Here is a 10,775-nt window from a genome sequence, read left to right on the forward strand (position 1 = left end):
ATTTTATAACTAGAGGAATGCTGAGTTTTCTTCACATAAAGTTATGACTGGAAGTGGATAGACTTTCTGACGCACTTTTGTTCGCACGACTTTGTTCTGTGTGAAAGATAGACACGTAACAGGTGCGGCAGTTCCCCAGTAGATCCTGCAGATGGCGCTGCACACGTTGCAATCTGTTGAGTGACTCCTGCAGCAGGTTAAACTAATGTCAAATAACTAAACTATTAATTTGGATAGCATCTGTTTTTTACCTTTCACTCATTCTGTGTTTATATTAAAAAAACAGTTTGTGCGTTTAAGTTTTGTTTTCCTTCTCAAATACTTACATCCTATTCTACTTTGGTTATATTTTTACAAACGCAGCAGGTGAGGGGCGTGGTCGGCGGTCAGAATGGGGCGTGGTTACAAACAGGCGGAGATCTGTTTGTGTGTATGTGTGTGTTAGTGTGTCTTGGACATGGCCTGTCTGATGGCCGCCTTGTCAGTCCACAACCCCGCTGTCACCAACTCCATCATCATGGTGAGTACTGGACTCAGACTGGACCCAAACATTCAGACTGGACTCATTTCCTTTAGCACTAAACTAAACTGGACTCATTCTTGACCTACACTGGATTCTGGATTGGTTATGACAGGTACAGGGTGAAAAAATAAAGAATGCAGCAGAAAGTTTCAGCTTTTGATTCATATTCAGAATAATGATATAACAAATATAAAGAATTTGCTGTTTAAGAATATTGACAAAAATGTAAATGTAGAATATGAAAGACATGAAGTAATAGATCGTGCCAGAGTTGTGTTATGGAGTGTAATTGACACTGGATCTTTGTGTCTGAGTTGAAAGATGTAGTAATGATATTCTGGTCAGTGTCCAAGATGACAATTGTAAAATGCAGAATACATTTATACACATAAATACAGATTCCAGTTCTTTACCCAAAAAGAAAAAACAACAAACAAATTGTGTAAAGAAAAATTAAACTTCAATTCAATGTTTTTCATGCTAAATGTTAAATGTGACTTTCTGGGTTTGGTGCACTTGTTGATAAAGCAAATCTCCGCCAATGGCTTTATTGTCAGATTGCTGACTCAGCAGTTTTTAAAACGGTCTAAAATCTCTTCTATGTTTTATAATCAACATGATCTGAGGATGTAAAAGAAATGGCCTGAAATCGATCATCTGACCTGGAGAGTTGGAAGGGATTACAAGGGTCAGTGGGAATTTCTTAGGGGTCTTGAAGAGATTCTCAGGGTCCTAAATGAGGTTTTCTGGAGCGTTGAGAAGGTTCCGGGGCTGTTGTACTTCTCTGCTCTCCTGCAGTGATTTTCCTTATTTGGTTTTGTATTTTTGTTGCTTTTGTAGTTAGTTTCATTTACAAATAGGATAGGATAGAGGGGTAGGTTAGGACATACGAGTTAAGGTTAGGTTACGAGAACTAAAACTATAAAGAGAACCAGACAAAGGGATGACAAACAGAGTGACAGCAACTAACCACAACCAGCAAAGGATGTTGAAATAACAATAATATAACCAAGTTTCGGAAATCAGTGTGTACGTTCAAATAACTCTAGGGACAGCTTTTACAGGATGACATCATGCTAATGTGGAGGCAGGTGAAAAACTTGTCATAGGCTGCGGCGAGAGAGGAAAAAAAAGGGGGGAGATAAAGGGGGAAAAACTAAAATCTGAGAAATCCCACTTTGTAACTTGTCCTCTCTCACAGCAGATGGTTCTTTGGTCGTCTAACCATATTGGCTACATGGTAATAACAAAGTCAATATTCATGAGCTTTGTAACATTGGTTGGTTGGAGGTGTTATGTCGGTCCAGTTGGATGCTCTGCTGTGTAATTTTAGTGCCCACTGACCGTTCTGACCGACAGTGACCTGCTGCAGGATCACTGTGGATCAGATTAACATCCCATATGGTGCAGGACACTCACACGCTGTCCTGCATACACAACACTGAACCAGCCAAACCTGGGACCGAACTCAATCTGACAAAATGAACAGTGGTGATCAATATTGAGAGCAGGTTGCAGGTTTGAGTCCAGCAGCACCTGACGATTAGACCTTTGATACTTTGATAGTCTGTTTCTGTCCATGCTATCATATCTAAATCCTAATGAAGTGTTAATGAGTGAGTTCTTGTTCCTGATGTGATCTTTGATGTTGTCTCTTGCAACTCATTGTGCAGAACACCAACGGACCCCCAGACTTGATGTTGGACCCCAGGACGGTGTGTGTCTGTATGGATGAGGAGGTCAAGAAGCGCCCTGCTAGTGGCCAGCAGACAGCGCTGTTACACGGACACTTGAAAAAGGTCGACAATAATGTGACCGAGGCGCAGAAGTTCTCCTCGTTGCCACGGAGACCGGCGGTCAACATGGAGTTCAAAGACGTGTCATACTCAGTCAGAGAGGCCGCCTGGTGGAGGAAGAAAGGTACCGGCAGCGTTGGCTCAGACATGAATGAGTGTTGTTGCTTATAATGGATCAGTCAGAGGGACAAAGAGGGGCTAGCACACATTTAGTTGAGACTTTCAAAGCTTACATACACTTTGATTTCATGGTATTATTGGCAAATGTCTATTTCACATCCTTTCCCTTCTTTTTTGACATTTGGTCTGTGTTTGTGATGCATTTCCATATACGGGATATGAAAAAAAGTGGATCTGCTTTTAAATCTAATCAACTCTCCCTTGACTCAAGTTTCAAAACATCCCATTGAAGAAACTTTTTGAAATATTCAACAAAAGTACAAACCAAACCAACATGATAATGAACCTCCTGTGTTCCCTCTGCGTCATTCAAATTCCTTAAAAATCACGTATTTTCTGTTTGATTAAGAGACAACAACAACATGCAACATTTTATTTGAATCACAAGGACAGGGTGTTAGATTAACAGGCTGTAATCTCTTAATCTTCTTCCAGGTTTTGTTACTGTAAATATCTGATGTTCAAATTCCGATAAGAAGCATTTTGTTCACAAAGCTTCAACTAGTGACAAACAATTAGAGATTATCCAAATTCATGTAATATATATAATGATTGAGAAAAAGAATTACTGATTAATATTATTAGTGTCATCTTGAATGTGTACTTGGTTTGTTCTGACTTGTTGTTTAGACAACTACAGGTGAGGTCAGGTCAATCTGGAACCCTGATTTTCATCAAAAATACTTGTTTTTGTAGTGGACAGTCACTGAGGATGTGGTGCTGTTGGTCCCTCAGGAGGCCCCCCAGGTCCTCCAGGAGGTTTTGAAAGGTTAGAACAGTTACAGTTTGACTGACATGCAGTATGTTGTCTTGGGTCATTTCAGTATAGCTCAGCAGTTAGTACTCAGTGTACTTTATAAGGGTAGTAGTACCTGTATTAACAGCAGCCGTGTGAGAGTTTGTGTGCGCTTTGTTAAACTAAGACTTTAATAACAATGTTTGAGCGTCTTTAGAAGCTTGTGTGTTTTGTGAAGCAGAAATCTGACTCTGTGATGAAGCTTTCACACTTACTCAGCCGAGTTAATCCTCCTGCTGCTGTTCCTTCAACAAAAAACAAAACTGCCATCTGACTGAGCCATCATATAGTTTGCCCCTGAAAAAAACACGAGCCGCCAGAGTGAGACTATTGAGTGCACGTGCGGTGACATCATTTTGTTTCACTTCCAGTTCCAGTTCCGATTTTCTCTCCTCTGTTTCAGATCCAAGCAGAGAATAATCCGTAGCCAACAAGGCTCTATAGTTTTGTGAAAGAAGGGCACTGCTCGATTTAATGGCATTTTTATGGTCATTTTTGACTCTCTGAGCTCAGAACGTGAGTGTGTGTGACTCCTCAGCACACTGATGGCTGGCTGCTGTGCTGATGTGTGTGTTGGGTCACTACAGTTCACTGTCACTAATCTGGACCTGAGCTGCTCTTAATCCAGCCCGGCCCTCCGCAAATGTGTCCTGGGTTGACAGCCCGGCTCTCCACTGGACCCACTGGAGACACAGTCTGAAAGCTGAACCGGGTCGTCCCTCGGTCTCAGTCTCTGTCCCTGTCCCAGTCTCAGTCCCAGTCTCTGTCTCTGTTGCTTTTCTGTATTCGCATTGATCTTTATTGCATATAATGTTTGATTTACCCCCTTTGAAAATCTAGTGTGATTTTCTTGCTCTCTTGCAGTGATTTGTCTTAATCATAGTGTTTGGCAAGACTTTGCATTAGGTATATTTGCAGTAAATTAAAGAATGAGTATAATTCAACTATATACATTAATGATTCAGCCTCTATAGGAAGAACACCGTTGCTCCAGTTTTGCTGCAGATGAAGGTATCTGCTTAACGCTCAGCTTGCTGCAGTTTGTTGTGTAAAGGTGTGTGAAGTGTGAGCGCTGTTACATGATTCCACCTGAACTTCCTGCCCTCAGCTTTCATCCTCTTCACTGAACTCAAAGTGTCTGCACAGATTTCTCAGCTGATTTTTTCGGGAACCAATCCTATTGGAGCTAAAACGAGAATGTGAGAGTCCACATACAGACGTAGTTTCAGGGGAGGTAGATTAATGTGAAATGGACACCGGGTCCGCGGGGATGCTTTCAGTCCTAAAACCTCCTCGCTGAGGTGAAAGGTGAGGAGGGACGCACAGGACAAAGCGCTGTTCTCCAGTGGGTGGGAACCCTGCACACTGATTGTTTCTCTTCTGTTTCAGGTTACAAAACTTTGCTGAAAGGGATCTCTGGGAAATTCACCAGCGGGGAGCTGGTGGCCATCATGGGGCCCTCAGGAGCCGGAAAGTCCACTTTAATGAACATTCTGGCTGGGTACAGGTGGGTGTTTCCACTCCGTGTCGGTGATGATTCATTTTTAAAAAAGCCAAATAATGCCAGACAGACACAAAGTATCTGTCTGTATCTCTGTAACAGAGCAAGTGATATGATTTATATGGTTCACACGTAATGCTGAAGCAGACACGCGGATGCTGCAGTGTTATAGTGATAGTAGTGTGAAGGTTCAGCAGTAGAATGCAGCAGCTGTACTGTAGTATTGTAGTAGTACAACACACTTTTTCTGTGTGTGTGTTCAGGGAGAAGGGGATGAAGGGGGAGATTCTGATCAATGGTGAGCCCAGAGACCAGCGCTCCTTCAGAAAGGTTTCCTGTTACATCATGCAGGACGACATGCTGCTGCCTCACCTCACCGTACACGAAGCAATGATGGTACACCCGAACACTGCATCACTCAGTCAAGCACCACATTTATAGTATAATATTACCTGGAGTTGGTCTTATCAGTCAATCTGTGTGTTGTGGCGTGATGGTGGCGCTGTCATGCTGAGCCTCTCATTGGTTTGCTGTTGCAGGTTTCAGCCAATCTGAAGCTGCAGGAGAAGGCGGAGTCTCGCAGGGAGATGGTGAGGGACTGACAGTGACCTCCTCCAATCACAACATTTAATCTGTTTGGTTTATGAGAATGTTATATTGTTTTTTTCATACATATTGACCCAGGAAATCAAATCCCAAATTGATAGAGATATTTATTAATGTTTTCTAATGTCGTTAAATGTTTGTTTACATCAGTAATCTTTATAAATAGCTGAAGTTGACGTTATGATCACCTGACAAGCATGAAATTATGATTTTTCATCATTGAGATAAACATGGTGTGAATGAGATTGACATTTGTATGAACCAAGAATTAAGGATTGGGGATTTAAAGCGTGTTCCGGTTTCTGTGTTTCCAGGTCCGGGAGATCCTGATGGCGCTGGGTTTACTGGAATGTGCAAAGACCAGGACGTCTCACCTGTCAGGAGGTCAGAGGAAGAGGCTGGCAATCGCTCTGGAGCTGGTCAACAACCCCCCCGTCATGTTCTTCGATGAGCCCACCAGGTCAGCAGCACTGTGTTTGCCTTCATCATTTCACGTCAGAAATATCGCTCACACACTCACAAAAATCACTCACACTGGCAAAACTCTCTCTCTGTCTGTTCACTTGTCTCTTTGAATCTCTGTGTCTTGTTGTCTCTCCTCTGTCTCCTCAGTGGTTTGGACAGCTCCTCTTGTTTCCAGGTGGTCTCCCTGCTAAAGGCTCTGGCTCGAGGGGGTCGGACTGTTATCTGTACGATCCACCAGCCGAGCGCCAAACTCTTCGAGCTCTTTGACAAGGTGATGCATCGTGTCTGTACACTGTAGTACACTAACTCTCTCATAAAGTCTCAGCACTGTGAAAGTGATGTGTGTGTGAAATGTTTTCAGTTTGCCAGTGTAAATGTGAATATTATCCTTTGTGTTACAGCTCTATGTGCTGAGTCAGGGTCAGTGTATCTACAGAGGAAACGTCTCCAACCTGGTTCCCTACATGAGAGAACTTGAACTCAACTGCCCCACATACCACAACCCTGCTGATTTCAGTAAGAAACCCCCAACTGACGACACACCTCTATCTAACTAACTACTTATTTGGACGAACTAACTCTTCTACCCTGTGCTAAATATCATCCACAACCCTCATGATCACACACCACAACCCTATTCTATATTATTGATAACCCCAAACCTCCTACATTACTACTATTTACCCCTGGCAGCCCCACATAGGCATCAAACTCCTACATGACATCACTGACTTCTCACCCCCATGCTGCTAGTGTCCCACTGTCTATGAAGCAGGGCAATAAGCCAAGCCCAAGTGGTCCATTTGGGGAGACCAAACAACTGCCCAACTTCTCAGGCCAAGACATGGAACACCCTTAAACTACTGCTACTACAGCTAACCCCTCGACTCACAAACAAACGCTCCATGCTGCAACTACTCCACATTAACTGTACCTCCTTCCATTTGTTCCTCAGTGATGGAGGTGGCATCAGGGGAGTATGGCGACCAGACAGACCGGCTGGTGCAAGCTGTTCAGGACAGGAAGTGCGAGAAGGACTACCAGACAGAACGGAACGGAGACACCAAAGTCCATCCGTTCCTCTGGCACCGAGTTGAGGAGGTAAAGAAACAAATGCGTCTCAACAACCAATCAGATTTTCACCTCGTATTGTTATTATTATTGTTATTATTCATGTCTCTCCCCTCCCTTCTCTCAGGACTGTACCATGTCTGATGGTTGCCATAGTTTCTCAGCCAGCTCTGTGTCTCAGTTCTCTATTCTGTTCAGGAGAACCTTCCTCAGCATCCTCAGAGACTCGGTGAGAGCAAACAGTGACCTCCACTGGACTTTTCATGCACTGCAGCACAGTGAGGGCTGGGTTCTATACAGGGACAGGGAAAACACAGTATATTGACCACATAAAAGTTATAATATGTAGTAGTAACAATCATAGTAATAGTTTGGCAATAGTAGTAGCAATAGTATATGTAGTGGTATTAGATGACACACAATAGATGAGTGTGAGGATGTGTAATTTATCACCAAATCTCCAAAACGGATAAGGAAACACTGAATGTCGTCACAGCTGTCAGCTCAGAGGCAACACAGGTTGTTGTTTGATGGGATTCTTCCCCCTTCAGGTTCTGACCCACCTGAGGATCTCATCCCACATTGGGATCGGCGTTCTGATCGGCCTGCTCTACCTGGGCATTGGCAACGAGGCCAAGAAGGTCCTCAGTAACTCAGGATTCCTCTTCTTCTCCATGCTCTTCCTCATGTTCGCTGCCCTCATGCCCACTGTGCTCACCTGTGAGTTAAAGCAGCTTCTGTTATTTACTAAAACATGTATTCTAGATCAGTGTTTGCAAAAGTAGGTGCTGTGACACCCTGAGGTGCAGTTATCGGTGTGTGTGTGTGTGTGTGTGTGTGTGTGTGTGTGTGTGTGTGTGTGTGTGTGTGTTTGTGTGTGTGTTGCAGTTCCTCTGGAGATGGGGGTCTTTCTGAGGGAACACCTGAACTACTGGTACAGTCTGAAGGCATATTACCTGGCCAAGACCATGGCTGACGTCCCCTTCCAGGTCAGCAGTGAACCCTTCTGTCACCGGATCCTTTTTATAGCTTTGGCACAGTATTTTGGAATAAAACAGACAGCAGCAGTGTTTAGTATCCACACCTACACCACCTGTTTTAGATACTGTGTAGTTTAATGTTTTGCATATTTTAGTATTATTGCACTCCTCTAAGGTGGACATGAAAGGGTTAAAGGTATTGTCAGAGATCCAAATTATGTTACTTTGGACTGTTAAGACAGCTAAATGGACTGAGGCTAAGTGTACTGAGTGTGTGTTGCTTTGCAGGTAGTTTTCCCGGTGGTGTACTGCAGCATTGTGTACTGGATGACGGCCCAGCCTCCAGACGCTGCCCGGTTCTTCCTCTTCCTCTCTCTAGGCATTCTGACATCACTGGTGGCTCAGGCTCTGGGGCTGCTGATCGGAGCCGCCTCCACCTCGCTGCAGGTCAATCACACGCCGTCAATCACTGACTAGCAGTATGCTGGGACTAAAAAGGGATGTGAGCTGACCAACTTGACCAAAATGTTCTGCTGCTAGCTCCATTGGAAGGAAATGCTCCTGAAAGGGAAGCAAAGTAGAAGATCTTAGCAGTGTTGTGAGGACTTTCAGGAGTCTATAATCCCTGAGAGCCAGACAGTAAGCAGCCATGTGTTTGCTGACAGAGGAGCTGCTGATGAATCATTAAACAAACTTGGGAGTGTTTGCCAGAATGGAACCAGTTCTATGTTCCTGCTAAATGATATACTTAAACACACACCAATTGCATTATGTAATTCCAGGCAATAGGGGTTTGAATGGGGCTGGGGAAAAACAGTTACATTTAACAGGTTTAGTTTAAAGTTCTATCATATATGTAAAGGATATTTTACTTGTGTGGAAAATAGCAACTTTGGAACCCCTTCTGAGTTATTCTGTCATGTTTCCTCCTGCAGGTGGCGACATTTGTGGGTCCTGTCACAGCTATTCCTGTGCTGCTGTTCTCTGGCTTCTTTGTCAGCTTTGACACCATCCCCTGGTATCTGCAGTGGATGTCATACATCTCCTATGTCAGGTGAGGGGTTCAATAAACAAGATACAAGTCGGAACTATACTCTCTACATCTGGGTTTTATTTTGAAAGAATCCCTCAACTCTGTGCACAGCAAGTTATGTCGCATTATTTACACCTTGTGTTTACATCCATTCTTTTTAAATGGTACTCAGATACTGAGATGTTGTGGGTGGCCATGACACTGACACTTTGCTGTTTGTGAAAGAGATCACAACCATATTTGTATTTGGTCAACCCTCGGACAGCATCACAATGTGTTCATGTGACTTCATTGTCTGGATAACATAGTTGGATAACAAAGAAGTTAATGTGAGGTGTTAAGAGGACCTTAGAGTGACTCTGAGCTCACTAAACCTCAGGACAAAGCTAACAGTATTGCCCCACAAGTGGTCAGGATCTAAATAATAGCAAAGTGTGTGTCTCTATTCACAGACACACACAAAACTGTGAGGGCACCAGTTTGTTGACGGTCTTGAGTAAGCCTGTGAACACAAACACACCTGAGCTGTCTATTTGTCTATATTTCTTTCAGATATGGTTTTGAGGGAGTCATCCTGTCCATCTATGGTCTGGACCGGGAGGACCTGTACTGTGAGGCGGATGAGACCTGCCACTTCCAGAAGTCTGATGCCATTTTGAAAGAACTGGATATGCTGGACGCCAAACTGTACCTGGACTTCATCATCCTTGGCATCTTCTTTTTCGTGTTCCGGGTCCTTGCATATTTTGTCCTACGTTACAAGATCAGATTTGAGAGGTAGACGAGCACATGAATGAAGAGGAGTTATTGACTGAGATTATCTGAGCCGCAGTGTCAGTGTTACTCCTCTCAGCACAGTCTAGGCCAAAGTTATAGGCCAAAGTTAGCATGTAGCCATGTAGCTTGTCTACATGTGAACTCATAAATCTACTCTGGCTAGCTCTTTTATTGAAGGACTCAAAGATGCTTGAGTAAATGTTAGCAGCGGGCCGCTGATCCACCAAACAAAACAGGTGCTACTGATGTTTAAGGCTGCAAGGTGGAAGCCTTCAGATGTTTTGGCTTTGATAGATGTGCTTCAGATGAAGAAAATGGACATAAAATCAGAGGGTTTACTAGACCGCAATACCAAGGCTGGTCTCTCAGCTTCTATCTTCCTCTTGATAGAGAAGGACAAGGTGAGGACAGGACATGATCAGCCCTGTTGGGACAGGAGCTGGTCTCCTCTCATTGTGGGTTCAACAGTGCCACACTCTTGTTCTCCCTGAGGAAATGTGCATCAAATCACCGCGATGAAGAACCTACTCATCTGCATGTACACCTGCACAGCTGATGTTCTGTGGTGAACAACCCGTCACACTCCTCCTTAATCTGTGTATCTGACCTATGGACCCCGACCCCCCCCCCCCCCCCCCCCCCCACCCACAGTTCAAAACTGGGCTTAGTTTAAAAAGTAACTTGTAAAGTTTCCTTATCACTGTTCAATATTCCAGAGCCTGCATGTCATTGTTTGTCAGTGCTTGGGATTCTACTGACAGTGAAACTCTACGCCTGTATTCAGACCTGTGGTCCATTAGAGCGAGACGCCTCAGAGACCTTCTTTAGGCAGAGCATCTTATGATGAGATGCATCAAGACATTGCTTTTGAGACGTAGCTCACTCAAAATGAATGTATTGTCAATATAGTGAACATCAGTAAATCAATGTGACAATAGCAATCAGTCACACACGCTGCTGAGGCTCCAAGTTTCCCATGTAGATTCTGAACAATCACAAAACAGTTTGCAAGCGTGTGGCATTTGTTTATAAGTGTTGGGCTGCTGA

General features: G+C 43.8%; 1 protein-coding gene across 1 annotated transcript; it reads left to right on the top strand.

Annotated features, from left to right (window-relative positions):
- Window positions 1–63: 63 nt before the first annotated feature.
- Window positions 64–10,347, top strand: abcg1 (ATP-binding cassette, sub-family G (WHITE), member 1). The gene is made up of 15 exons (XM_076137786.1): window positions 64–520; window positions 2,197–2,443; window positions 4,685–4,802; window positions 5,060–5,192; window positions 5,336–5,386; window positions 5,717–5,862; window positions 6,015–6,138; window positions 6,269–6,383; window positions 6,823–6,968; window positions 7,066–7,167; window positions 7,490–7,658; window positions 7,827–7,927; window positions 8,207–8,365; window positions 8,854–8,972; window positions 9,504–10,347. Exons 1-15 carry the CDS (start codon window positions 458–460, stop codon window positions 9,730–9,732), a joined length of 2,022 nt encoding a protein of 673 aa, XP_075993901.1. The 5' UTR covers window positions 64–457; the 3' UTR covers window positions 9,733–10,347.
- Window positions 10,348–10,775: the final 428 nt, after the last annotated feature.

Source organism: Genypterus blacodes, unplaced genomic scaffold, assembly GCF_046128005.1.
Source record: "Genypterus blacodes isolate CSIRO-AG114 ecotype Tasmania unplaced genomic scaffold, CSIRO-AGI_Gbla_v1 ptg000003l_1, whole genome shotgun sequence".
NCBI lineage: Eukaryota > Metazoa > Chordata > Actinopteri > Ophidiiformes > Ophidiidae > Genypterus > Genypterus blacodes.